The following is a 27,620-nucleotide window of genomic DNA, read 5'->3' on the forward strand; positions in this document are numbered from 1 at the left end:
GAACATTCATGGATAGGTTCAAAAAGATTGCCACACAGGTAAAAGCACCCCATAGCGTTTCGCTTGCAGCCCTTCACAAGGCCCTATGGTACGAATCAACGTTCCGAAAGGATCTCAAGTTGAACAGATTCCCAACTTTCCAAGATGCCCTCCATCGAGCGGGAGTCCACATTGAACTGGAAGAAGAAAAAGTCATCTACGACAAAAAACGTGCTTCTACCGGAATTCAAGTGCCAACCGGCAAAGCAAAAGAGGTATACCACGAACCTCGCCAACACCTCGACAAAGAGTACCTCGCGGACAGTAAGAAGCGCGGCGCAACGTACCTCGTCAATGACGCCCCGCCAACCCCCGCAGTCAGTTCGTCAGCTATAGTACCGACGACCCCACCAAAACGGGCAAGAGAAGAGCCTGACCATAACTTGTATTGCGAGTTACATGAATACACCGGACACTCTACGCAGTCTTGCAGACACTTACAAAACGCGTTGCTGGGCAAATACCTCAACGGCGAGGTCAAAGTGGAATTACGCCAGTACAAGAGTAATGCCCCGCGAGGCCGAGGTCGAGGACGCCATGGACATCAAGGACGAGGTCCAAATAACCATTTCAACAATGGACCAGCGCCGAATAACCAGCCCGCAGCTGGCAACCAGGTGGGAGGACAAGAAAACCAACCGGCTGACGCGCCACCACCTCCAGCCCGCCGTAGAATTAATGTCATAAGAGGAAGTCTACCGTACGACCCTAACTGGCCTCGCGCCGTATATCCCGTCCACGACGTCGAGAGAGCCGAACGCGATTGGTTGCCTGGCAGAACACTTATATGCCGGTCGTACTCTCCGATCACGTTCGGAGAAGAGAACACCGCCGAGCATCGAACTTCGCCCACTGGACCTGTCGTTGTTGAAGTAAACATCGGCGATTGCTTAGTCTCGGATGTGTAGGTCGATACGGGAAGTTCCGTTAACGTCATCTTCATGAGGGCACTCCCGCAGATAAAGGTCGACCTAAGTCTGACCATGCCCGAAGTACAAACCTTGACTGGTTTTGATGGATGCTCCCTCACCTCTCTAGGAACGGTCATGTTCCCAATGCGAGTCGGCGGTACGGTCCACCTCTTCGATTTCGCAGTCATCGACCGACCAAGTGCGTACAATGCCATCCTTGGGACGCCTTGGCTTCATAAAATGAAGGCCGTGGTTTCCACGTACCATCAGTGTGTTAAATTCCCAACGGAGTTTGGCACTTACACCCTCTACGCCGACCCTACGGCAGCCCAATGGCCACCCCGCCGCCATGTCAGCATGATAATGGGGGGCCTGACAGCATGCATGGATTCCGTACGATCAATCCGCGATTATGTAAGAGCCGGCACGGCCGCGGTATGGCCAGTTAAAGTCCCACCCTTCGTGCCTCCGATCATGTTCACAGCGGACGACTTGATTGGAGTTAACTTCCCACACAACGACCCTCTTGTCATCGAATTACACGTTGGTGAGAGCGAAGTGACAAGGATCATGGTCGACACAGGCAGTTCCGTCAACGTTATCTTCCGGGACGTCCTCGACAAAATGGAAGTCAATAATAGAGAAATCAAACCATCGATCAGGCCACTCACCGGGTTTGATGGAAATTACATGATGACGTCCGGCACAATCAAATTGCCAATCTACGTGTCAGGCATACCTTCATGGCACAAATTCGTGGTGGTCGATAAGCCGGCTGTTTATAACATCATCCTCGGATCCACTTGGATTCACGACATGCAGGCCGTCCCATCCACTTATCATCAGTGTGTCAAATTCCCCCTGTCCGGCCAGATATTCACGATCAAGGGCAATCAAGCGGATGCCAGAAACTGTTTTGTAATCGAGTGCAAGTTGCGGAAGGCTGCTGATTTATAACAATCACAGCAAATGCCGGACGAGCCGCCAGCACCCAGCCCCGAGGAAATTCCGAGTCACCACCTGATCGACGAAATCAATATCGACGAGAATGACCCAAAGCGGTGCGTTGGGATTGGCGCTGACCTCGACCCGGCAATAAGAGCTGACCTGATCCAGTTCTTGAAGGACAACGCTTCCACCTTCGCCTGGTCTTTCGACGACATGGTTGGAATCAGCATGGATGTCACAAGTCATGAACTTAACGTCGACCCCACTTATAAACCCGTCAAGCAGAAGCGGCGGAAGCTTGGACCCAACGATCCAAAGCGGTAAATGACGAGGTCAAAAAGTTGTTAGCTGCCGGGTCCATCATGGAGGTTAAGTATCCCGAGTGGCTAGCAAACCCGGTGGTAGTTAAAAAGAAATATGGAAAGAATAGAGTCTGCATCGACTTCACGTATCTCAATAAAGCCTGCTCCAAGGATAGCTACCCGTTACCACATATAGAGAGGCTCGTCGAGGCCACGGCAGGCAACGCATTGCTTTCCTTCATGGACGCCTTCTCAGGGTATAACCAAATCCTGATGCACACCGATGACCGCGAAAAAACCGCTTTTATCACTGATCAAGGCACGTTCTGCTACAAAGTAATGCCGTTCGGCCTGAAGAACGCAGGCGCCACCTATCAATGTCTCGTCAATAAGATGTTTGCTGACCAACTAGGGATAACTATGTAGGTATACATTGACGAAATGTTAGTCAAATCCGCGAGCGCCAATGATCATGTCGAGCATCTGCGAAAGTGTTTTCAAACCCTGAATAAGTACAACATGAAACTCAACCCGGCAAAGTGCTCATTCGGCGTGACATCGGGAGAATTTCTTGGTTACATCATCACAAAAAGAGGAATAGAGGCAAACCCGAAGCAGATAAAAGCCATACTCGGCATGCCCTCGCCGCGAAACAAACGCGAAGTCCAACGCCTGACCGGTAGAATAGCAGCCTTAAACCGATTTATTTCGCGGTCAACCGACAAAAGCTTGCCGTTCTACCAATTGCTGCGATCAACAAACAAGGAGTACGAGTGGACTGCCGAATGCGAGCAGGCGTTCGTCGAGTGAAAAACCTATTTGACCACCCCTCCCATACTTTCGAAGCCCGAGGAAGGAGAAAAGCTTTACCTTTATATCGCCGTTTCGGGTCGGCAGTTAGCGGAGTACTAGTCAGAGACGACCGAGGCGAACAAAAGCCTATCTTTTATGTCAGTAAAACCCTCGACGGGGCCGAGCTGCGTTATCCGAACCTAGAAAAAATAGCATACGCCGTAGTCATCTCAGCCCGGAAGCTCAGACCCTACTTCCAGTCGCATACAATCGCGGTCTTGACGAACCAACCTCTGCAGCAAATTCTTCACAGCCTGGGAGAATCAGGTCGCATGGCAAAGTGGGCAGTCGAGCTAAGTGAGTATGATATCGAATACCTTGGCCGAACATGCATGAAATCTCAGGTATTGGCAGATTTCATTGTCAAACTGCCTCAACATTTCACCTCGCCTACTTCAAACGAGGAAAACTGGTATTTGTACGTCGACGGGGCCTCGTCGCAGCACGGCTCAGGAATCGGGATTCGTCTGACATCCCCCACCGGAGAGGTCGTTGAGCAATCATTCCGCCTCAATTTCACCGCCACAAAAATTGAATCGGAATATGAAGCCTTACTTGCTGGAATGCGACTTGCAGCAGGGGTCAGCGTTAAAAGGCTTCACGCCTACTGTGATTANCTCACTAGCTTACGGCCTGGAAGCAATGGCACCAGCCGAAGTAAGCGTCTGCAGTTTACGCCAGACCATGCTAGTCAAGAATGCTNGCGTACTTGAAAATAGTCAAGGAGCTTGCACAAGAATTCGACCACTTCGTGATCGACAAAATACCGCGAAGCGCCAATGCTCCCGCAGATGCTCTGGCCGTCCTAGCATCAACCTCAGAACCTGACCTACGTCGGGTAATCCCAGTCGAGAGTATTTCGGTAAGTAGCATCGACGCTGGGGCTCAGGTTAACATCATATCTGCCGACCCGGTGGGACTCGCCGATCTTGACGATGAGACACAACCTAACCATGAGGCCGAGCCCACCGCTGAGCCCGCTGACTGGCGCCAAGAAATACTTTAGTATATCAACGAAGGAGTGGTTCCGGCGGATAAATGGCAATCCCGACGCCTTAAAAAGAAANAAGAAAGCGGCACAGTACGTTATAGTCGAGGGACGCCTTTACCGTTGGAGCGCGGCCGGCATATTACTACATTGCATCTCGGCAGAAGAAGCCCGACGAGTAATGCAGGAAACGCATGAAGGAGCCGGAGGAAACCATTCCGGCGGACACGCCCTAGCACTAAAAATCAGAAAACACAGAATATACTGGCCAACTATGGTCAGTGACTGTGAACAGTTTGCCATGAAGTGCGAAAAGTGTCAGAGACATGCGTCCGATATACACGCCCCGGCAGAATTACTCTCAGCAACAACAGCGCCGTACCCATTCATGAGATGGGCAATAGATATCGTTGGACCATTACCCGCGTCGCACGGCAAAAATTTTCTTCTTATATTGACTGACTACTTCACCAAGTGGGTTGAGGCTGATTCCTATAAGAAAATCCAAGCAAATGAGGTCCAGAATTTTGTGTGGAAAAACATAATATGCCGACACGGGTTACCTTACGAAATCGTAACCGATAACGGATCGCAGTTTATATCCAAGAAATTCGACGATTTCTGTGCGAGTTGGCGTATCCGGCTCAGTAAGTCAACCCCGAGGTACCCTCAAGGGAACGGTCAGGCAGAGGCGACCAACAAGACGACCTTAAATGGCTTAAAGAAGCGGCTCGAAGATAAGAAAGGCCTCTGGGCCGACGAGCTAGATGGCGTATTATGGTCTCACCGAACAACCCCACGAAGAGCATCAGGACAAACGCCATTCTCACTAGCTTACGGCCTGGAAGCAATGGCACCAGCCGAAGTAAGCGTCTGCAGTTTACGCCAGACCATGCTAGTCAAGAATGCTGAGCTAAACGACGAAATGCTCTATGACAGCCTCGACGAGATCGAAGAACTACGAGATCGTGCCTTGCTCCGGATTCAGAATTACCAACAGGCGGCAGCCCGTCACTATAATAAAAAGGTCAACCTGCGATCTTTCAGCGAGGGAGACCTCGTTTTACGCAAGGTATTCGAAAATACCGCCGAGCTTAACGCTGGTAAACTGGGCGCAAAATGGGAAGGGCCATACCAAGTGTCCAAGGTCGTCCGCCCCGGAGTCTACGAGCTAATTACTATGTCCGGCGAGGCAATCCCGCAATCCTGGAATGCTGGCAACCTTAAGCGCTATTTCTATTAAGGAATATCTATATTACATATACTATATCTCTATTTCCATCTAGGAGTATTCAATATCTATGTAATTTGAACTACGATCGGCTTGATCCTCCTTTGTTAAAAAAAAAANGCAGTTTATATCCAAGAAATTCGACGATTTCTGTGCGAGTTGGCGTATCCGGCTCAGTAAGTCAACCCCGAGGTACCCTCAAGGGAACGGTCAGGCAGAGGCGACCAACAAGACGACCTTAAATGGCTTAAAGAAGCGGCTCGAAGATAAGAAAGGCCTCTGGGCCGACGAGCTAGATGGCGTATTATGGTCTCACCGAACAACCCCACGAAGAGCATCAGGACAAACGCCATTCTCACTAGCTTACGGCCTGGAAGCAATGGCACCAGCCGAAGTAAGCGTCTGCAGTTTACGCCAGACCATGCTAGTCAAGAATGCTGAGCTAAACGACGAAATGCTCTATGACAGCCTCGACGAGATCGAAGAACTACGAGATCGTGCCTTGCTCCGGATTCAGAATTACCAACAGGCGGCAGCCCGTCACTATAATAAAAAGGTCAACCTGCGATCTTTCAGCGAGGGAGACCTCGTTTTACGCAAGGTATTCGAAAATACCGCCGAGCTTAACGCTGGTAAACTGGGCGCAAAATGGGAAGGGCCATACCAAGTGTCCAAGGTCGTCCGCCCCGGAGTCTACGAGCTAATTACTATGTCCGGCGAGGCAATCCCGCAATCCTGGAATGCTGGCAACCTTAAGCGCTATTTCTATTAAGGAATATCTATATTACATATACTATATCTCTATTTCCATCTAGGAGTATTCAATATCTATGTAATTTGAACTACGATCGGCTTGATCCTCCTTTGTTAAAAAAAAAAAAAGGAGGTACGTAGGCAACCTGAAAAGGTGCAGCCACTACTTATGAATGCAATTTTCTTTGATAAATCTCTGCGTTCCTTTTTATTAAGCGTATTGTCTTGCAAAAATCGACAAATACCATACAAGCAACAACCAAAACAAAGAAAATATATATCTAAACAAGGTTGGCAATTTGGCCAGTTGATCCGACTAAAGCAAAATAATAATCAATTACACTCCACGCGAAGTGTAAGTCGTAAGCCGAGCCTCAACCATTGCTCGCAAATAAACCAAGGCCGACAAGCAAAATAAGCCGCCACCAGCGCGCAATCTCTTCGGTCCCAAGATAGGGAATAAGCCGAGCTTTAATACGCGAATCCAACGCTTCTCGCCCCCAAAATCTAATAGCTGCACCCTGCAAAAGCAGACCAAAAAAAAAAAAAGAAAAAAAGGAGAAACGGTTCCGAACAAAAACTTTCGGCTCGACACAATAAGATGAGAGATGTCTCACTGTTGAGGATAATCCAAATATAACATAAACATCTGAAAATAAAACCTGCCGAGCGGGTAAAGCGTTCAACAAAAAAAATACGTATTACGACCAACCGTAATACAAAGGTTCCGAGAATAGTAAGTAACCCAACATACGGGTACCAAAAAAAAAACGGTTCGTCAACCGATAAAGAAACATAATACGCCAAGCACCCTCAGCGACTCTCACGGACTTCACGGCTGTAGACACGAACTCGATCACAGAGCCAGAAAGGCATCGCACGGAACTTCCCAAACCCAAATCGCTCCCAATCCTCTGGCCCGGCCTCCAATTTCCGCATCCCCATCTCGAGGTCCATGATCTGCTTGACCAGAAACTCATGCTGGCGACGGTAGGCTCGGTGCTGGATCTCGATCTACCAATAAAAAGAAAGAAAAAGCAAAAGTAGTTAGAAGGTCGAACTAGACGGTAGAAAGCTCAACGGGACAAACTAACCGTCCTAAACCAGCCAACCGCCAGACGCCTTTCGTCGGGACTCAAAGACTGAAGAAACTCCACCGGAATCTCAGCGACACCTGGCACGAAGTTCCGCGGCAATGGTCGAAACGGGGGCAACGCAGCAGCGACCGGTGGGCTTCTCCACGGAAAAAACAGATCGTTAGGACGAGCTTCAACGAATCGACCTGACCCATCACTAGGCTGAGCCGGATCGACACGAACTGGCGACGGAGAACGGCCAGTTCGAGGACGACCAAAAACAATCCGTTCACTGCGATTCACCGGAACCCACTCCCCCGAGTCGTCGGAATCACTCATGATCGAAGCGGAGAAGGAGGAAGGAAAATATGAAGCAGGGAAAGATTGTCAACAAACTAAGATAAAGAAAAGATGGAGAGAAGGTTGCGTGATCCACTTTCACCCACCCACGCCTCCCTTTATATAGCAAAGACAAGACTAAGATGAAACGACATGACGGTTAACTAGACGCCCGTCCACTTCCCCGCATTTAATGCACCTCCCTCCTCAGCCAACCGATGCCTCACAATAAAAATCGCGCCACACGCAACATCCGCATGCGGTAATGATGAGAAACGCCTTGGAAAGGGAATTCACCATTTAAACCAAACATTTAATACAGCGAAGCCGAAGGGTCCAAGAGTCGCAGCCGCTTAGCGCATTAACTTTCCAGCTCGTCAAAAAGGGGGGGACTATGGCAAATCCTAATTTTGCCTAAGCCTCGCCCCAGCTCGTCAAAAAAAAAGGGGGGGGCTATGGCAAATCCTAATTTTGCCTAAGCCTCGCCCCAGCTCGTCAAAAAAAGGGGGGGGGGCTATGGCAAATCCTAATTTTGCCTAAGCCTCGCCCCAGCTCGTCAAAAAAAGGGGGGGGGCTATGGCAAATCCTAATTTTGCCTAAGCCTCGCCCCAGCTCGACAAAAAAAAAGGGGGGCCATGGCAAATCCTAATTTTGCCTAAGCCTCGCCCCAGCTCGTCAAAAAAGGGGGGGGGGGCTATGGCAAATCCTAATTTTGCCTAAGCCTCGCCCCAGCTCGTCAAAAAAAAGGGGGGGGGCTAGGGCAAATCCTAATTTTGCCTAAGCCTCGCCCCAGCTCGTCAAAAAAAAAGGGGGGGGCTATGGCAAATCCTAATTTTGCCTAAGCCTCGCCCCAGCTCGTCAAAAAAAAAGGGGGGGGCTATGGCAAATCCTAATTTTGCCTAAGCCTCGCCCCAGCTCGTCAAAAAAAAAGGGGGGGGCTATGGCAAATCCTAATTTTGCCTAAGCCTCGCCCCAGCTCGTCAAAAAAAAAGGGGGGGGCTATGGCAAATCCTAATTTTGCCTAAGCCTCGCCCCAGCTCGTCAAAAAAAGGGGGGGGGGCTATGGCAAATCCTAATTTTGCCTAAGCCTCGCCCCAGCTCGTCAAAAAAAGGGGGGGGGCTATGGCAAATCCTAATTTTGCCTAAGCCTCGCCCCAGCTCGACAAAAAAAAAGGGGGGCCATGGCAAATCCTAATTTTGCCTAAGCCTCGCCCCAGCTCGTCAAAAAAGGGGGGGGGGACTATGGCAAATCCTAATTTTGCCTAAGTCTCGCCCAGCTCGTCAAAAAAATATATAATAAATGGCAATGACAAAACTTCGCAAACTTAGCAATCGTTACCATCATTCACGACCAAAAGGGAGGGGGTAGAAATAAACCACCCTAAAACTATTTAAGTCATATTCAAAAAAAAAAACAACGAGGAAGCAACACATAAATAAGTCTTAAACGGTAAGAGCCACAAACGGCATAGTTTCAAAGCCTCGCAGGGCCTATTCCGGCACAATTTCACCCTCGCCTTCAAGGGCGGTGACTGGAGCAGGGGCTAGCGGATCCCTCACAACTGCATCACTGACAAGCCCGGCAATTTGAATGCTACGACCTTCAATCCCCTCGGAAATCGGAGCCACAGCAGCATCCGCCAAAGCAAGGCCGGTCACAATGTCCCGTTCCGGCGTCTCCTGTCTCGTCACCTGTGTATTAACATTGGGAGCTTGTTCTTCAATGTCAGGCAGATCGGGTTCCGCGACCTCGGCGGTAGCAGACAGCATGTTCGAGCCATACTCGTCGAAATCAACGATCTCATCATAGCCAGGAATACGCCGAGGGTTAGCCGCAACACGCTCAGCAGTCGGAGTCACCACGTACCCGTCATTAACAAGCGGGGTGATCTCAATGCCATCCACAACATTATCCCAAAAAGCCGAGCCGTCAGTGACAAATTGGACCGTCTTAGCGGGAATTGGGCAACCCTCAGCCACAAGATCTTCGACCTGCTTTAAGATACCATTCGCCTGAGCCTTCATCATCATTGGATTAAAAGCCCGCCTCACATCCCAGATATGCTGACGATTTTGGTCCGACCCGTCGCGATAAAAATCCCTCACCTCGCGACGTATCTCCTCGGCTCTCTTCTCGACCGCAGCCTTCAGTTGATGATCAAATTCTTCAGCAGCCCGTCGTACGGAAGTTTCCAGGCGAGTGATGTCGGCACAAGAACGTTCCAATGACCCCTGCAGTTGGCGATTCTCCTCCTTCAGACGATCAAACTCTCGCCAAGCCTTAGTCGATTCAGATCGATACTTGCTGACCTGGTTCTGGCAATCCTTCAGTCTAGTCTCGGCAAGGGCAACCTCACGTTCGGCAGCCTTCAGCCTACGCTCGTAGCGACAAACCATCGAGTATGTCGAGCTCGCAGACTGGGNAAACTATTTAAGTCATATTCAAAAAAAAAAACAACGAGGAAGCAACACATAAATAAGTCTTAAACGGTAAGAGCCACAAACGGCATAGTTTCAAAGCCTCGCAGGGCCTATTCCGGCACAATTTCACCCTCGCCTTCAAGGGCGGTGACTGGAGCAGGGGCTAGCGGATCCCTCACAACTGCATCACTGACAAGCCCGGCAATTTGAATGCTACGACCTTCAATCCCCTCGGAAATCGGAGCCACAGCAGCATCCGCCAAAGCAAGGCCGGTCACAATGTCCCGTTCCGGCGTCTCCTGTCTCGTCACCTGTGTATTAACATTGGGAGCTTGTTCTTCAATGTCAGGCAGATCGGGTTCCGCGACCTCGGCGGTAGCAGACAGCATGTTCGAGCCATACTCGTCGAAATCAACGATCTCATCATAGCCAGGAATACGCCGAGGGTTAGCCGCAACACGCTCAGCAGTCGGAGTCACCACGTACCCGTCATTAACAAGCGGGGTGATCTCAATGCCATCCACAACATTATCCCAAAAAGCCGAGCCGTCAGTGACAAATTGGACCGTCTTAGCGGGAATTGGGCAACCCTCAGCCACAAGATCTTCGACCTGCTTTAAGATACTATTCGCCTGAGCCTTCATCATCATTGGATTAAAAGCCCGCCTCACATCCCAGATATGCTGACGATTTTGGTCCGACCGATCGCGATAAAAATCCCTCACCTCGCGACGTATCTCCTCGGCTCTCTTCTCGACCGCAGCCTTCAGTTGATGATCAAATTCTTCAGCAGCCCGTCGTACGGAAGTTTCCAGGCGAGTANCAGGCAAATTTTTCGAGGAAGAACGGTCCTTTTCAACTGTGAGGTCGATAGGAGCGATGTCCTTATCCCGCCGAGCAGCCTCACTGATTTTCCCCTTGTCCCGCGAAGATTTGTTACCATCCGAGGATCGGCTACCCAAGGCACCCCCAACGCGAGAACCCTGAATGGACGATTGGTCAACCAGACTCTTCTTTAGAGCCAACTGCAGCTCCTTCTCTTCTGCGGCATTCTTCTTCTTCGAGACCGGCTTGCTGGAGTATTTGGGAACACCCAGTTTTACCATCCTTGCTCGACTCACACCTCCTATCATCATAAACCAAGATCCTCAATAAAATATAAATGATAAACTGGTTGAACAAATACCGGCAAGCACAACAAAACAATACCTTTTGATGGCTTCCTGCCCCTAGTTTGGTCTAGTTGCGGAATAGTCCTCCAGTCAAGAACCGTTTGCCTCCTTAGAAGGTCGCGAACCTCAAAGAAGTCAGGAGTCGGCGGGTCAGCAGACTTATCAACCAAGTATGAAAATCAACAAAAACAAAGGCAGTTAGCAACCAACAATCGGAGCAAAAGAAAAAGGATAAGGGTCGCCCAAGAAACTACCAGGGGAAAAATTCCATTCAGTTTTAAAACCTATCGACACATCCTCTACCAAAGCATCATCAACCTTAGCATAGAAGTATCTGTTTCAGCCAGGTATGGGTTTTTGATGGCGGATGATCCATCAGCTTATATCCAGGCGTAGCACTAGCATACCAAATACCGTTAAAACCCTTCTGCCTAGTAAAACGCATCATATCCTCAACAAAGTAGGCAGTCAATTTGACCCCGCATTGGTCAGCGAGGTGTTTAAGGCCGACCATATTACGAATAGTATGGACGGTAAGCTGTGTGACAGCGATCTGGCGGCGCCAACAATACTCCATCAGGAAGGTTGGAATCGGAAAGCGGAGACCTCCCTTAGTAAAGAATGGCTCGTACAAACTAATAAACCCGTCAGGGCACTTAAATACACGCTCCTCAGGAGTCGGACATACAACAGAAACACGCCGGGGAGAATTACAAAAGTCAATCATCGCACAGAGAGAATCGGCATCGCAAAGTGACTCTCCGAAGTCAAAAGGTGCATCCGGATAATCAATCCCTTCACCGATCTCCATCTCGTCATCAAGAGAGATATTATTGGATGAATGACCAGATCTGGCTTCATCGCGAGAGCAAGGCGAATCAGGGCAACCAATTCTATCAGGACTAGGGTTATCCGCCTCTGGTTTGACTGGAATTCCGGAAGATACGAGGAATCCCAGACCAACTTTAGGTATCGGAGAACGACCCAACGATTCCACTCTCCTGCTTCGCCTACGAAGCCTAGACGAGCCCGCCGAAACTCCGGAATCGGACGAATCGGCAGCCTGCACCGACGGACCAGCCTCGGAGGAACCGGTAGGCGAACGCTCGTTCAAAAACTCCTCACAAGAACCCGACATCGAATTCGAATCGATAATTACAACAACAAACCCGATTGGGAGCAAGTATAAACTACGCTAAAAACCTAAAAGATAACTAAGGAAGAATAAAAGAGTAAGGTTCTAACGAAAGAGAAAGAAGGGTTACCTCGACTTTTGCGGCTGGAGAAGAACTGAAGAGGGCACCCTAAAAAAGTCTCCTTTTATAAGTGGCGGAAAAAGAAACCCTTAAAGTGGCAATGAGCACGAAACGACGCAACCCTAGGAAATGACGTTCCAGCTTTCCTCTCCTCGACAGAATATGAGAGATCGGGCCAACGTTTTGATAATGAGCCAGACTTAATATTTCCCGAACAAGCTCATTGGCCCAGGGCTGACCACAATGAACTAAGGGGGGGACAATTGTTGGATATGGGTTTCACCCAGCCTTAACAGGCTTTCCTACAGGCCCACTATCGAAACAATCACCCCAAAATCCAGGAAGGCAGGACGACTAAAACCCACATGTCGGGCCGACAAAGCTCTTGGAAGGCCCAATTAGGACGGACAGCCCAATGAGTGACGGCCCGAATAAGAACGATCACCGACTTTACCTGAGGACAATCCCACATCGATCCCGAGGCAGAGAGGTGAAGCGTCCCATCAGCTATAAGTACCGAGGGAGCAGTTTGCAGAAGGCATCAAGTAACATCGGGCAAGAGTCAGGAGTAAATCCGATTCTAAGCTATAGTTCAATTAGTCATTTTGAGAATACAGTTCTCTGTAATTCGCCGAACGGCTTATAACGGTTGCATTGTAATTCAACGATCTTTGACTATCTTAATAAAGTCCTTTGTTTCGCCCTTCTTTTATATTACCCCCGAGTTAGTAGCTATACTAGTTCAACACCCGAGGAGGTGTGGATAGAGATTCTGGCTAGATTACCAGCAAATTCGGTGATGAGGTTCAAGTGCGTGTCAAAGCACTGGTCATCCCTCATCTCCTCCCGATATTTCACCAACCTTTTCTTCCAAGTGTCATCACCGAAGCGAGAACCGCGTGTGTTCATGTTTCTTTCAGACAATGAACACCTTTGTGCGTTGCTCTCTAATAATACTAACTTCGTATCAGACTCTTACCCTCACCTCAACCAAGATCTGACCTTGCCGGGAATGGGAGGCTGCTTTGTAAACGCACTTCGTGGCTTAATGTGTTTCAGAGTCGGGCGAGAGGTACGGATCTGTAATCTCACCACCAGGCAGTTCGTGGACTTGCCCCGAGTGAAATCTAACATTTTAGATGAAGCTGGAGGCGAGTTCTGTATGTGGAACTATTTTGGGCACGACTCTGTTCACGATGAGTACAAAGTGCTCAGCACAGTTTGTGAGGTGAGTAAAGAAGAGACATTAGTGAGATTCGAGCATCAGGTGTTGGTACTTGGTCCTGGAGCCTATTGGAGAAGCACTCGAAGCAGGATTCCTCCTCCTCCTCATCGTCCTTACTCACAAGGTATCTCCATCAACGGTGTCTTGTATTATGGAGCTTGGATTGACAAGAACACATGTGTGCTCATGAGTTTTGACTTGACTTATGAGGAGTTCAGTTTGATTGAATTACCCATTGAGGCTAGCATCGTCTGGCATGCCGAGTCGCGCTAATCTCATGATCTACGGTGGTAAAGTAGCTGTTTTCGAGTATTCACGTCTCATGACTGAATGTATTCTAGACCTGTGGGTGGTTGAGGATGCAGGGAAGAGTAAATGGTCGCATAAGGCTTTTGTTTTGCCTAGTCACCAGCTTATGCAATGCCTCCGTTTTGATGTATTGTTGATGCACAATACCAGTCGCAGCAGAGAGCTCAGGTTGTCTGGGACAAGCATTGATAGAACTGAAGTATCATCAATACATGCTATCTACGATTTAAAAAAGAACGGTGTATCAAGAGGGGCTGTTATAGGGGCACTACACCCCAAATTCTCTGGAACCCGCCTGTCTTTGCATACCACTCTTTGGGATGACGTTGAGAGCATCATTTGTTTGAAAACCTTAAACTAATTTCAGCTTCTTTTCTTTTTTCTTTTGTTTATCTTTCTTGAAACTATATTTACTTTCTATTCAACATATTAAGCACATAACTAATTATTATGTGGTCAAGCTCATCCTTTAGATGTCTCAAACAGAAATTTGTAATTCCATTTGTCTCTGGTCATCTTATACTATGAATTACTCATGCAAGTAATATTCTTCATTGAGTCATTGGAAACCTCTGTTTGCGTTCTGACTTTGGTGTCCAGTAATCAAGCTTAGGAGGCTCAAGTACTATTTAGTGTCTATGCATAATAAATCTGAGCCCACGAGCTTCACTCTGAATTCGAGAACAATGTTTTTTTCAAAGATGAAGTATCTTGTCAAGTGTAACACAAATATTTTTTTTCACAAGACTTATATTTATTTGTTGTAAGATGATACTCCATATTTAATTACTTTCAAAGTAGAGCAATTGTCATAAATACCACTAAAATAAATTTTTGTTTCAAAAATACCACAATTTAGTTTTTTCCTAAAAATACCACAATTTAGTTTTTTCCCAAAAATACCATTAAAATATTTTTTTTTCTAAAAATACCACATAATAAAACTAAAGTTTTAATATTAAAAACTAATTTATAAATTCTAAATACTAAACCATACCCCTAAAAACTATACCCTAAAACTAAACATGTCAACCCAAACCTAAAAAAATATTCTACATCCTTAAAAATTAAATTTTGTGTTTGTGGTAATTTTAGAAAAAAAAAACTTTAAAAAAATTTTAGTGGTATCTAAAGGAATTTCTCTTTAAAGTAACTCTATTAATTTTTAGTTTTACCCAAAAAAAAAATATTAATAGTAAATTTATAGGAAAATAATTTCGAAAAAATCGTTGATAATAAATAAAATATATCTTATCCACTCTCTCTTTCTCCTCGCGAAGTCTCACAAACCCCTTTTGAAAAATGATATCAGCTTATTGTTCCTCCGCCGTGGCTGTATCCGCCGCAGCCACCGCCTCTTCCTTTAACCCGTTATTCACCTCCCACTCCAATCTCCGACTCTTTTATCGCTTCACACCTAAATCCTTCAAACTCGTTGCTAATTTCCCTAATCGGCTAATCCTCCATTCGAATACCCGTCGCCACCGCTTCTTCTGCACCGCCGATACCGAAGCTAACTCAGCCGAGAGCGAAATCGAAGCTTCACTAGAAGAAGACGACGACGACGTAGAAGATGAAGGAGAAGAAGAAGTAGAGGACGAAGAAGACGCAGATGAGAAACAGACCACGGAAGCGAGTGTTGAAGAAGGAAGGCTTTACGTTGGGAACTTACCTTACACAATCACTTCCTCTGAGCTCTCTCAGATTTTTGGAGAAGCTGGCAATGTCGTCGATGTTCAGGTTTCATGAGATTTTTATCAAAGTATCGATTTGATTTGGAGAGAGTTAAGTTAAGCTAAAAAGATTGTGTTCTTTGTTGCACAGATTGTTTATGATAAAGTCACTGATAGAAGCAGAGGATTTGGATTTGTAACAATGGGAACCATTGAAGAAGCTAAAGAAGCTATTCAGATGTTTAACACTTCTGTAAGTTCTCATAATTTTTGATCAAAGATGGTTCAGCTTCTGAAGAATGTTTCTGATCTCTTGTGTATGTTTGTAGCAAATTGGTGGTAGAACGGTGAAAGTAAACTTCCCGGAGGTGCCAAGAGGTGGAGAGAGAGAAGTAATGAGAACCAAAATCCGTGATAATAACCGGAGTTATGTAGATAGTCCTCACAAGATCTATGCAAGAAACCTTGGCTGGAACTTAACTTCACAGGGTCTTAAAGATGCGTTTGGTGATCAACCTGGTGTGCTTGGTGCTAAAGTTATCTATGAAAGAAACACTGGGAGGTCTCGAGGATTTGGTTTCATCTCTTTTGAGTCAGGGGAAGATGTTCAGTCTGCTTTGGCTACCATGAATGGAGTTGTAAGGCTTCTTCTTCTCCTTCCTTGTTTGGTTGGTTGGGTGATTTGGGTTTGAGGCTCACTAGTATTTTTGGTTTTGGTTTGGTTTTTTAGGAAGTTGAAGGACGAGCGCTGAGGCTAAATTTGGCTTCAGAGAGACAGAAGCCCACTGTGTCTCCTCCTACTGTAGAAGAAGGAGTAACTGAAGAGGCCAGTCTAGAGAGTAGTGAGGTGCTTACAAACGTCAGTACATGAAGAAGCAACAGCACAATAGATTCCGGATAAGTTTCAGACTGATCAGCAGGAGGTCCAAAAGCGAAAATTTTGTTGTCTTTTTATAAATGTATTGTTGTGTTCTACTAAGAAGAAGACAATATATGAGATAGAAAACAAGAGACCATTTGTTGTAATGCGTTTAAATCCATAAATAGTGTAATGTAACGACATATCTTGATTCCAGTAAACTTCAAATTTCTGTCATGAATACTGCTAGTCAGTCTCGTTGTTCCCGGAAAGTATAGCATCTGCAGCAGCATCCAAATCCTGAGGGAAGAAGACCCTGCAGAAATATTGACAAGCCATCAGGACAAAACCATTTACATAAGAACAGTTCTTCATTCTCTGTGACCAAATCATGTGAAACTGAAATAGAGAGAACATGCCTGCAAGTGTTGTGGTACAAGGTTGAGCTAACTTGACTTATATCACCAAGTCCTTTATAGCCAGCCACTACCTCAAGAACTTGCCTGGAGATGAAAATGAGTGTCTAAGAAGTGTGCCAGAGACTGAATAATATTTTAAAGATTTGGCAAGGGTTTTTTCAAAGCTTCACTCACCGAACTAAACAAGGCTCGTTACGGCCTTTGACAAGGGATTCTTGATCATACTTCTCTTTCTTCTTGGAAGGCCAAGTCGATTTTACAAACTTCATTCCGGCGTGTGTGTTTTTGATGTCACAATATGGCGAGTCTGTTTCGATCATCATCCTCTCTACTGGTATTCCTTTCATTACATCAAGATTCTCAGCTGTTTTCAACGAGCCCCCGTTCACACCTGCCAATAGAATCACATCAGCAAAACAGAAGACCAGAACAGTAATTCAGATATTCTGAACAAATGTGGTCCTTTAAAAGCCAAGAAGAGCTTAAGCCTAAAAGGCATAGTTTTTAATGGAAAATGGTGGAAGTCATTACCAAGGTACATTTGATCGAAAGAAAGAAGCTTGTCGCGGTCCAGTGCACTACCAGTAAATGAATGTGCAACTCCTCCACTGAACCTATAGTAAATCATGGACTATAGATTAAGATGACTAAAAAATGCAATCCAGGAAGGTTATCTAAACCCAACTCGTGAAAACATTAGCCTGGCGAGTTCACCTGTCTTTGTTTCTCTCAACAATTTCACAGAAATCTTCAGCAGCTGCTCGCATGTGTAGGAACATTGGTAACTTTGTAGCATATGCTAGTTCAAATTGCTTCTCAAAATACCTTTCTCAACGAAGAAAACATTGAATATTTTGTAAATAGAGAAAGAAAAGAAAACAATCAAATATGCGATAGATACAATTTTGATGATCAAACTCACTTCTTCTGTATATCAACAGGGCAGAACTGAAGCCTATCATAATCTAATCCACATTCACCAATTGCTACCACCTAAATTAATCATAAAGAACAAGAGTGTTCTGTTAAATGTTAATGGTTTACGATAGCGATATGAAACCTAATCTATTTGAAGTATCTACTAAGATTAGAAGAAGTAGCACCTTCCCTTTTTGCATCCCTTCTTTGGCTAATGAAAAAAGATCCTGGTAATGCTTTTCTGGATCACCGCTCTCTTCAAACTCCTGATGGACAAACAAAAGGATGACAATGAAGAACCAAACAGAAGACTCGAGTTTAGATTACAAGAAACTCTTTTGAGTTTTAAAAACAACAACAACAAAAGAAACTGACATTGCATCTAGTTGGATGAACACCAACAGTGCAAAACAGCCTACCTGCAAAAATGTACATCCACAATCATAATCTTCTAAAAGACTAAAACTTTCTGAGAGAAACAAAAAAAAAAAACAAACAAACCATCAGTTTCTGCAATTGCAAGAGCTTCCCTTGATTCTTCCAGTGACCCACCAGTCACCTATTCAAGAGAAATTGGAATATGTAATTACTGAATACTACCATTACTAAATCATTCAAACACAAAAGAGATCAATGAGAGTGACTCAACTATGATTCTATCGACTCCAGCAGACCAAGCCCGGTTCAAGACAGTGGCAATATCCGGAACATGACAGTTCTTGCCATGGTAAAGTCCCTTGAACATCCCATCTATTTCAATTAGACCCCAAAAAAATAATAAAATCATATTGTTCAGTACTATAATTTGATAAGAGAAGATTATGATCACAAAGTGTTTGTGGAAATGCCTCAACTAACCTGTGAAGTTAACGGCTATGTCTGATCTTACACAAACACATCAGAACGACAAAGAAACAAAAGATAAGTTACAACAGAATCTTCCTACATTAGAAAGAAGAGAATCAAACGATGAAGTGCTTCCCGAGTTTTGACTTGCCTATCATCTTCAACGACGCCATTGCGAAAGAGAAAGAGAGACAATGGCACAACGCAACACAGCACAGCCTTTTTTTTTAATTCTTGTATTACTAATGGGCTTGTCCTGCGGCCCATTTGTTTAAGTCAATTTTGCTTGATATAAGCACGGTCAAATTAAACTTTAGCTGATTGTGGAATGTGAATGATCATAATGACATTAATAGAAATTTTTTTTTTTTTTTTTTTTTTTTGACAACAATAAATTAGCTCAAAAGAGCCAATTGGCATTAACAGAAAATTTCATTATTGTCTTTCGTAATTAAAAAAAAAAAAAAATGTCCTGATCGCATTATATACAAAGTTTAACCAAAAAAAAAAAAACATTTCAAAAGATAATAAAATTAGAAAGAAAAAACAATCTCAAAAGTCAAAACATAGATAGGCCAATGCATAGACCGAGAGAACCTATATAGCTCATAAAAAAGATTTAGCGAAGTAGCCGCCGGTTCACAGACGGAGGTGGCGGTGGCAGAGCTTGAACCGGAGTAGCTTGACGAGGCGAACCTCCACCACCCCCACCATCACTCTCCCAAGGCCTAACAGTAAACACCACAACTAGAACCACAATCATAATCAAAAGCAAAATGGCACAGCAAGTCCACTTGCGCGTATTCTTCTGATAAAACCGTGCCTTGACAAGCTTGTCAGCACCGGACCTAACAAGCGAGTTAGCTCGTTTGACATTCCCTTCAATATCATCGAGCTGTTCACCCTGGTGAACAACCAACACAGCCATGTCGAGAAACACCTGGTGCAACTCGTTCAAGCTCTTCTCAATGTCTTTCACCGCGTCATGCCTCTCTTGTATCTCGTTGATAGTGTCCAAAATCCTACCACGACCTTGTTCTTGTATCGCTTTTTGCAAAAATGTTTCACTCTCTCCTACAATTTTTTTTATTACACAATTTATCTCATCAATATCATGAAATATAAATTAACCAAAATAATCGCAATAATTATAAGAGACTAAACCTCAAAAAAATAACAATATCAAGATAAATTAACAACTTGCGCTATATTCGTGCTCTTTAACGTTTAGAATTTAAAATTTGAAATTAAACAAAAAATATTTTTTTATAGAAATTATTACCTGTGGAGATGAGGCGATCGACGGTAGCTTCGTCGGGATTTTCTCCGGTGACGGTGAAGTACATTCTCATAATAGTCTCTCTGTACTCAGTCGAGATCGTCTCTCTCACTCGATTAAAATTTTCCATAGCATCTTTAAGCTTCTTCCTCAACCCGTTAACCACCGAAGTCCTTTGCCGGTCAGACGACGAACCCGGTCCACACTCCGGTAAACCCCGGTTCACTTCATTAGCCCGATCCAAAGCCTCGAGGTTCCCTTTCACGCGCGTCGCAGTCTTAAGCGCAGCAGACACGTCAGCGTCCATCTTCCCCTTTAACTCCTTCACGGCCTTAGCGTTATGAAGCGTCTTGCTCTGCTCGTGGCTCGATCGGAGGTTGTGACAGAGACGATCGAGCTCTTTGAGGTCCTCGTTTACTTCCTCTACGTCGTGGTAGAACTTGTCGAGATTGTTCCCACCGTGACCGGTTCCGCCGGCGGAGTTTTTCGTCTTTGGCATCTCGATGCTGTGTGAGTGCGGCGGCGATGAATCGTTGGCGACGGAACTTTTGAACGAGCGGGAGAGAAGATCGTTCATGGCTAAAGAAGATCTTAGGTTAAGGAAAATTCAAAAGGAGTTGAGAAAAAAGAAAGATCTTTGATCAAAATCTTGTTTGTTACGTGTTATATAGGGTTTATTACCGAACATGTTTAGAAAAGTCCGATTGAAAACGCGGTTTTGAAATTAGGGGTTGCTGCTTTTGTCAATAAAGTTTACCTAACCGGGTTTTTTCTTGTGATTGAACCGAAACACGTTTCTTTATAACGAATCCATTTAACTAAACCATTTAGTTGGTTTAACTAAACCACGTCGGGTACCAGAAATTTTAATGTGTGCTGACTCGGTCAAATTTCACGACCTAGTCTCACAATAAAATACAGTTCTTGATAGTGCTGGGCACGGGACGGGTACCCTTAAATTTTCTCAGACCCTTAACTCGTTCCGATCCTAACGGGTAACAGAAAAAATTTACTCATACTCGACCCTTAAATAATGGGTACCCGGAAAAACGGCTCGTACCCTAGTTCTTTGATGTTGTTGTTGCTGCAAATTCTTAGTTGGTGGGTTTGGGATTGTTTAAACCAAACAGTTTGGTTAGCTTAATTGAATAGCTGAACTTAAACCGGACCAGAACTTTCCAGGATAAAGCTATGAATGTGATGTATATATTGAAAATTAAGGCAAAGTCGAAGATATTAGAAATTCAGATTAGTAGTAATAGTCGCCGAAGACAATTAAGACGGATGTTTGAATTCGTCGATGTCCATTTGTTAATTTATAATGCTAATACATTAGTTAATGACATGTTTCTTGTGGTGAATTGATTGGATAATTATAGTCTTTTTTGTCCATCCATTTGGTAGTTTCTTAATTTCTTTATCTTTTCTCCATTTTTTCTATGAAGTATATACAGTAGTTGAAACTTTAAAGGTTGGAAAAAGTTAAAGTAAACAGGTAAAACTGAACTCAAACATACCTATTTAAGTAGAATTGATAAAAATTTGTATCATCTACCATATAATATAATGCAAATTTTGAACTCTATTAATAATGGTGAGGTAGCGAGTAGCGGCGACTAACACAATCTAAAATTGCGTTTTCATTCTTATTAAGAAGTCCAAATTGGCCCATTATAATCTCCTTAAAGCCCATCATGTAACCTTATACGGTCGATTCGACCGACACGCGAAAGAGACGACGACGAGTGACGAAGCAGCGATGGGGAAAACATCGGGAGCGAAACAGGCGACTGTGGTGGTAGCAGCGTTAGCGTTCGGGTGGTTAGCCATAGAGATCGCTTTCAAGCCTTTCCTCGACAAATTCCGCTCCTCCATTGACCAATCTGACCCATCCAAAGACCCGGATGACTTCGAATCCGACGCCGCCGCCGCTACTACTAAGACCCCGTCCGACGAGGGTTTGTAAAATTAGGGTTTTTGGCTTTGCTGATTTCAATCTATATCTGTTTCGTGTATTGATGAATCTTTTGGTTTAGTATGTACCAAAAAAAATCAAAAACAGTTGCGTTACTCTATTGTCCTAATGTTTTTTTTTTTGGAAATTTCTGCTATAATCTTGAATCTATGATTGTTCAATTGCATAACAAGAAGCCTTAATCTCTAACAAATACTTAATATATGTTCTGTTACACCTTTTAGAAACTGTTTGTATCTAGTTTCAAGGTCAGAGTCAGAACCGTCAAGATAGAAGACGAGACTATGAATCCAATTACCATGAACTGACTCGTTTTCTTTACTCATTTTTGCTATAATCTTGAATCTATGATTGTTTTAAGTTCATATCGAGAAGCCTTAATCTAACCAATGCTTCAAGATGGTAAACCTGACAATTACAAGATTGGTTTTACATGGTAACCATATAAGATATATGCAGAGGGAGACGACCATAACTTCAAAAGTCATGGGGATTTTTTAATTTTGTAAGACATATAAGATAGATGTGTCAGATTGATTGAGTTACATCTTTTGTTACTAAACAAAACAAAAAAAAAAAAACTATTACGTTTTGTCCTAACACCTTTGTAGTTAACAGAGATATCTATGTTCTCGTGAAAATCTATGATCTACATTTTGTAATGTATCTGATCTACACCGAGCTCAAACAATGATAAGAAGACATCATTTTGGTACAAAAGAAAACAAAAATAATTATGTTTGTTTGTCCTAACACCATTGTAGTTAACATAGATGTCTATGTTCTCGTGGAAGCTATGGTTTTGCATTTTGTAATGTATCTGATTTACACCGAGCTCAAACAATGATAAGAAGACATCATTTTGGTACAAAAGAAAACAAAAATAACTATCTATGTTTGTCTTAACACCTTTGTAGTTAACATAGATGTCTCTGTTCTCGTGAAAAGCTATGATCTACATTTTGTAATGTATCTGATCTACACCGAGTTCAAACAATGATAAGAAGACATCTTTTTGGTACAAAACAAAACAAGATAACTATGTTTGTTTGTCTTAACACCTTTGTAGTTAACATAGATGTATATGTTCTCGTAAAAAGCTTTGATTTGCATTTTGTATTGTCTTTGCTCTACACCGAGTTCAAACAAATGATAAAAAGACACTGAAGGAGCTTTCACTGTTTTTTTTTTCATACATTGAGAGACGACGGCTTAAACTAAACACCTCTCTCAATGGATACTTACTTAGAAGTTAGAACACACAGACTTCTCACTGTTTGAAGTATGATGATTATATTCTTCAGTGATCAATATCAGATTTGAAATTTTCCTTGACATCAAGGATTCAGATGATCTCATCGTTATCATCTGTAATTGCAAGAGTTTTCAATACATGCTTTAAGTCTTAATCATCAGGTTTATCTTCCAATGACTCAACTAACCCTTTTATTTTTTAATTATGCCTCAAACCATTGTTTGATAATAATAATAATAATCGCCCCATTTCATACTCTAGCTTTTCTACACATAAATCCCAAACAGTGACTAAAAGATGAGATGGACATGTCACTGTTTTCTTTTTTTTTTCTATTTATAAATGAAATATAGCATTTTGATGCAGTAAACTACTAAAATCATACCAAGTAGGATAAAAATCTGTAAAGGGAGACCACAACTCAAAAATCTGCTCAAGAGTCAAGTCACAGTGACTCTAAGAAGATTAACATGGGCCAGATTGAATGACTCAAACATGTTACGCCAAAAATAAAAGACTTCAATGCCTCGGTCATACTCTGATTTATCTGTAAGTTTCCATGAAAGGGATAAGTCTCTTACCACAAATTTACTCCATATAAAAAAGTTGGAATTATTTTTCCACTTTTTTTGTTAATCTATGCTTAAGTCTGAACCATTCAGCTTTTACATAGGATAATGCTTTGATTCGCATTTTCTAGTATACTTTTTGTCCTCTTCCTCTAGCCAGTGCTCAAACAATGATTAAAAAAAAACTAAAATGGACCTACCACATTTATTTATTATTATTATAAATAAATAAATCAACAGTACAATTTCACAACGAAAAGAAATGTTAAAGAAGAGACTTTGAGAGACGACGACAGAGGCAGAGCAAAGACCACACCACCAAGAAAATACATAGGAAAGAGCCACGAAAGTTAATATATTTGAAAGACTTTTTTTAGAAATCTGATGTAAACAATCCCATAAGAAACGATCATCTCTCTTGCAACACTCTCTACTCGAATCCGATCATGGACGAATGTCGATTCGAGACGAGTGAGTTACAAGCATCTTTCATGATGTCAACTCCGTTGTTTACCGATTCTTGGAGCTTTTGCAACGCCGCGAATTGCGAGGGGAATATAAAGATTCAGGACATAGACAGAATCACGTATGTTGCTGTGCCTGCGGTGCCGGTGACTCAGTTGGGGAATCTTGTGGGTTTGAAAGTCGCCGGAGATGGGCTTTTCTCTGGCTTAGCCTCTGATGAGGAGCCTCCGCCTATGGTTGACGCGGCCATGCTCAACCTCTTCTGTCAATTAAAGGTTTGTTTTCTTCTTTCTTTCTTTCTTTTATACAAATTTTACCCGATTTTAAAAATTTATTGTTTTTTACTTATTATCTTCAAGACACTTGGATTTCACTAATGAGTTCACATAGAAATCAAATTACTATAAATGCTACTGTTACAAATTCTATTACAAAGGGAGAACGAAAAAAAAAAACAGAACTAACTAACTAAATTACATATTTACATCAGATAGTTATTTGTTTGGATTTGTGAGAAAAAAAAAACTTAATTTTCTTCGACAGTTAAATTTACATATGGGCTACATGGTGGACCATATCATCATTTTTCTTTTCGCGTATAATCCTGACAAGTGTTTTTTTGTGTGTAAATTAAGTATTAAGTATTAACTATTAAGGAATATATATACATTTGTATTAAAATAATACCTCTTTAAAATTAAGTATCATTATCACCACCAACCCCCATTGCCATTAGACAATAGGCAAATAGGATAAGCAAGAAAAACTTAGATAGATAAATAAATGATTTTTCTTATAAGAAATCCTAAAAAGATTAGTCGTTTAAATATCACATAGCTTAGGGCATTTCTAAGGGCATCTTTGCTGGAGTAACGGTGAACATTTCTCAAAAAAATAAAAAAATAAATATTTTTTTTATAAATATTTTTTATATAATTTTTTTAATATATATTCCATAGAATAAATGATATCTATCTCATTTGTTGTGAGAATCGTTTTTCAACTTTCTTCCAGAAATATCGATCGTCTTTCTTTTCTCTTCTGTCTCTTTTTTTTTTTTTTTTTAATACGAGTATTTAGAATTTCCCAGTGGAGATGGTCTAATCCATCTCTATATTTACCTCTAAATATAATATTTTTGAGACAAATTTATTCAACTCACATCTATTCTTGTCTCTAAAATAGAGATTGTTATATTTTTTTCTATTTATACAAAACATAAAATTTCTTTATATGTACAAAAAGTGAGAATAGAAATAATTTGAAGTAAAGTTCACCTCTCTTACAGAGTTCATCTATTTTAGTGATAAAAATAGGAAAATCTATTGGATATGGTCTATCATAATATTATGACATTGTCATGACCTCGGATATCATATTTAAGCAAGTCAAGTTGAGATTTGAGAATTTTGGTTTGTCACCCACGTCTATCCTCCCAAGTCCCAAGTGACTTTAAAGTAATTAATGGTAGCTTTATGTGCTAAACACACCTCGCCAGGTTCTTTAATGTGCGCTCAAATTTTTTATAAACCCATGAGTCCATGACTATGTGTCAGCATCATTTTGTTTTTTCCTTTTACATCCAATACTTTTACCTTTTGTTTTGTCTCTAAGAATATAACTAAATAAACAAATTCCAATTGTATTCATGAGAAGAACTTATCTTATCATATTGGGAGTTTGTTCGTTTATAATATAAGTTGGAAAAATGCTAAATTGGCAAATTAATCTCTAAATAATCTTATATGTGATCTGATTTTATAAGCTGGAGTTGGCTATAATTAGTATTGTAGTTGTAATCTTGATTAATCAACTAACTTACCACAATATCAATTGAATTAACGTATAGATCAAACAAGGATTGGAATCGGCATTGGTAGGAAAAAAGCTGGTGGTGATAACCGGCCATTCAACCGGCGGTGCATTAGCCGCTCTCACCGCACTTTGGCTTCTCTCACAACCTTCTCAGCCGTCATTCCGCCTCCTCTGTATCACCTTTGGCTCTCCTTTGCTTGGAAACCAATCTCTCTCTACATCAATCTCACGTTCACGTTTAGCACACAACTTCTCTCACGTGGTCTCCATCCACGACCGCGTTCCTAGGAGCAGCAATGAACAATTCTGGCCCTTTGGAACCTATCTCTTCTGTACTGACAATGGAGGTATCTGCCTAGACAATGCTGATTCTGTTCGTCGGATGTTTCTAATGCTTAACGCCGCGGGAACTCTAAACGCCGAGGAACAACAGAGGTATGGACACTATGTGTCCACTCTCTCTCACATGTTTCTTAAATCTAGAAACTTTCTTGGTGGGAATATATCCGAAAATAGCTATGAAGCTGGAGTTGCGTTAGCCGTTGAAGCTCTAGGATTCTCTAATGATGACCAAAGTGGTGTATTAGTCAAGGAATATATAGAAAGAGCTACAAGAATTGGTCGAGCTCCGATTCTGAGGTCGGCTGAGTTAGCTAATGAGCTTGCTAGTGTCTTGCCAGCAAGACTCGAGATTCAATGGTACAAAGATCGTTGCGACGCTTCAGAGGAGCAGCTCGGTTACTACGATTTCTTTAAACGTTATTCGTTGAAAAGAGACTTTAAGGTGAACATGAGTCGCAAAAGACTAGCTATGTTTTGGGACAGAGTGCTTGAAATGGTGGAGACGAACGAGTTGCCTTTTGATTTTCATCTAGGGAAGAAGTGGATTTACGCATCTCAATTTTATCAACTCTTAGCTGAGCCACTCGACATCGCAAATTTCTACAAAAATAGAGATATAAAGAGCGGTGGGCATTACTTGGATGAAGGGAATAGACCAAAAAGGTATGTGGTGATTGATAAGTGGTGGAAAAGAGCTGGAGAGCCTGAGAAGTGTGTGAGAAGCAGATACACTAGCACTACGCAAGATACTTGCTTTTGGGCTAAGCTTGAGGAAGCAAAAGAGTGGTTGGATGAGGTGAGAAGAGAGAGTAGTGAGGCTCAGAGGCAATCTTTGCTACGGGAAAAGATTGTTCCATTTGAGAGTTATGCCGACAAACTGAAGAGAAATAAGGAGGTTTCTTTGGATGTTTTGGCGAAGAACTCGAGTTACATTGTCTGGGTGGAGAATCTAAGAGAGTTCAGGTCGAAAATGGGTTATGGAAATGGAATTGAGATGGTTGTTGATGAAGATGACGCAATGGAGACTTAGTAGGATTAATAATGTATCTAATGTTTGATATGCTATAATAACAAACTTTATTAGTACTGTTGTTCTTCATTTCGTGTAAGACTTTCTGATTTATGTTATATCTTCAAAATCATGTATTATCATTAATGTTCAATAAGTTTTTGCAAGAGTTTCTATTAATGTAAAGTTACTGGATACTGATGTAAAACCAACATGTTGTATGATCGATAGTAAGCAAACTTTTATGATATTTTTTTATAGAATAGATAGAAAAAAAAAACGTAAGACCTACATGGGATTCTTGGAGATCCTCATTGTTCACATGATCCAAGAAGCTCTTTTCCCCATTCAGATTTTCCTTTCCAAGCTCCCTT

At 42.9% G+C, this 27,620-nt stretch overlaps 5 protein-coding genes and 1 pseudogene across 5 annotated transcripts; 4 read left to right on the forward strand and 2 right to left on the reverse strand.

Moving 5' to 3' along the window:
* LOC109126469 lies at positions 13,301-14,183 on the forward strand (annotated as a pseudogene).
* On the forward strand, positions 15,072-16,575 carry LOC104711791 (RNA-binding protein CP33, chloroplastic-like). Its single transcript, XM_010428553.2, has 4 exons — positions 15,072-15,562; positions 15,647-15,748; positions 15,825-16,133; positions 16,226-16,575. The coding sequence occupies exons 1-4, from the start codon at positions 15,125-15,127 to the stop codon at positions 16,364-16,366; spliced, it is 990 nt and encodes a 329-aa protein (XP_010426855.1). The 5' UTR covers positions 15,072-15,124; the 3' UTR covers positions 16,367-16,575.
* On the reverse strand, positions 16,428-18,761 carry LOC104711790 (putative deoxyribonuclease TATDN1). Its single transcript, XM_010428552.2, has 12 exons — positions 18,689-18,761; positions 18,550-18,570; positions 18,341-18,441; positions 18,193-18,250; positions 18,067-18,110; positions 17,877-17,957; positions 17,696-17,766; positions 17,488-17,598; positions 17,305-17,387; positions 16,948-17,164; positions 16,774-16,857; positions 16,428-16,670 (listed from the first exon to the last, which is right to left on the reverse strand). Exons 1-12 carry the CDS (start codon positions 18,708-18,710, stop codon positions 16,601-16,603), a joined length of 963 nt encoding a protein of 320 aa, XP_010426854.1. The 5' UTR covers positions 18,711-18,761; the 3' UTR covers positions 16,428-16,600.
* Positions 18,933-20,459, reverse strand: LOC104711792 (syntaxin-122). Its single transcript, XM_010428555.2, has 2 exons — positions 19,820-20,459; positions 18,933-19,611 (listed from the first exon to the last, which is right to left on the reverse strand). The coding sequence occupies exons 1-2, from the start codon at positions 20,391-20,393 to the stop codon at positions 19,157-19,159; spliced, it is 1,029 nt and encodes a 342-aa protein (XP_010426857.1). The 5' UTR covers positions 20,394-20,459; the 3' UTR covers positions 18,933-19,156.
* LOC109126522 (outer envelope membrane protein 7) lies at positions 21,485-21,939 on the forward strand. The gene has a single exon (XM_019230157.1). The coding sequence runs from the start codon at positions 21,576-21,578 to the stop codon at positions 21,780-21,782; it is 207 nt and encodes a 68-aa protein (XP_019085702.1). The 5' UTR covers positions 21,485-21,575; the 3' UTR covers positions 21,783-21,939.
* LOC104711793 (lipase-like PAD4) lies at positions 23,819-27,470 on the forward strand. Its single transcript, XM_010428556.2, has 2 exons — positions 23,819-24,355; positions 25,930-27,470. Exons 1-2 carry the CDS (start codon positions 24,062-24,064, stop codon positions 27,265-27,267), a joined length of 1,632 nt encoding a protein of 543 aa, XP_010426858.1. The 5' UTR covers positions 23,819-24,061; the 3' UTR covers positions 27,268-27,470.

Source organism: Camelina sativa, chromosome 9 (genome assembly GCF_000633955.1).
Source record: "Camelina sativa cultivar DH55 chromosome 9, Cs, whole genome shotgun sequence".
NCBI classification, from domain to species: domain Eukaryota; kingdom Viridiplantae; phylum Streptophyta; class Magnoliopsida; order Brassicales; family Brassicaceae; genus Camelina; species Camelina sativa.

What these genes read in the sequence shown, in the direction of transcription:
- LOC104711791 (XM_010428553.2), top strand. Translation starts at nt 15,125, where the DNA reads ATGATATCAGCTTATTGTTCCTCCGCCGTGGCTGTATCCGCCGCAGCC. An exon ending in GCAATGTCGTCGATGTTCAG is followed by an intron (nt 15,563 to 15,646) that starts GTTTCATGAGAT and finishes TTTGTTGCACAG; the next exon opens with ATTGTTTATGATAAAGTCAC. An exon ending in TTCAGATGTTTAACACTTCT is followed by an intron (nt 15,749 to 15,824) that starts GTAAGTTCTCAT and finishes GTATGTTTGTAG; the next exon opens with CAAATTGGTGGTAGAACGGT.
- LOC104711790 (XM_010428552.2), bottom strand. Translation starts at nt 18,710, where the DNA reads ATGGCGTCGTTGAAGATGATAG. An exon ending in CATAGCCGTTAACTTCACAG is followed by an intron (nt 18,442 to 18,549) that starts GTTAGTTGAGGC and finishes TAATTGAAATAG; the next exon opens with ATGGGATGTTCAAGGGACTT. An exon ending in AACGAGCCTTGTTTAGTTCG is followed by an intron (nt 16,858 to 16,947) that starts GTGAGTGAAGCT and finishes TTTCATCTCCAG; the next exon opens with GCAAGTTCTTGAGGTAGTGG.
- LOC104711792 (XM_010428555.2), bottom strand. Translation starts at nt 20,393, where the DNA reads ATGAACGATCTTCTCTCCCGCTCGTTCAAAAGTTCCGTCGCCAACGAT. An exon ending in CGATCGCCTCATCTCCACAG is followed by an intron (nt 19,612 to 19,819) that starts GTAATAATTTCT and finishes AAAAAATTGTAG; the next exon opens with GAGAGAGTGAAACATTTTTG.
- LOC109126522 (XM_019230157.1), top strand. Translation starts at nt 21,576, where the DNA reads ATGGGGAAAACATCGGGAGCGAAACAGGCGACTGTGGTGGTAGCAGCG.
- LOC104711793 (XM_010428556.2), top strand. Translation starts at nt 24,062, where the DNA reads ATGGACGAATGTCGATTCGAGACGAGTGAGTTACAAGCATCTTTCATG. An exon ending in ACCTCTTCTGTCAATTAAAG is followed by an intron (nt 24,356 to 25,929) that starts GTTTGTTTTCTT and finishes ATTAACGTATAG; the next exon opens with ATCAAACAAGGATTGGAATC.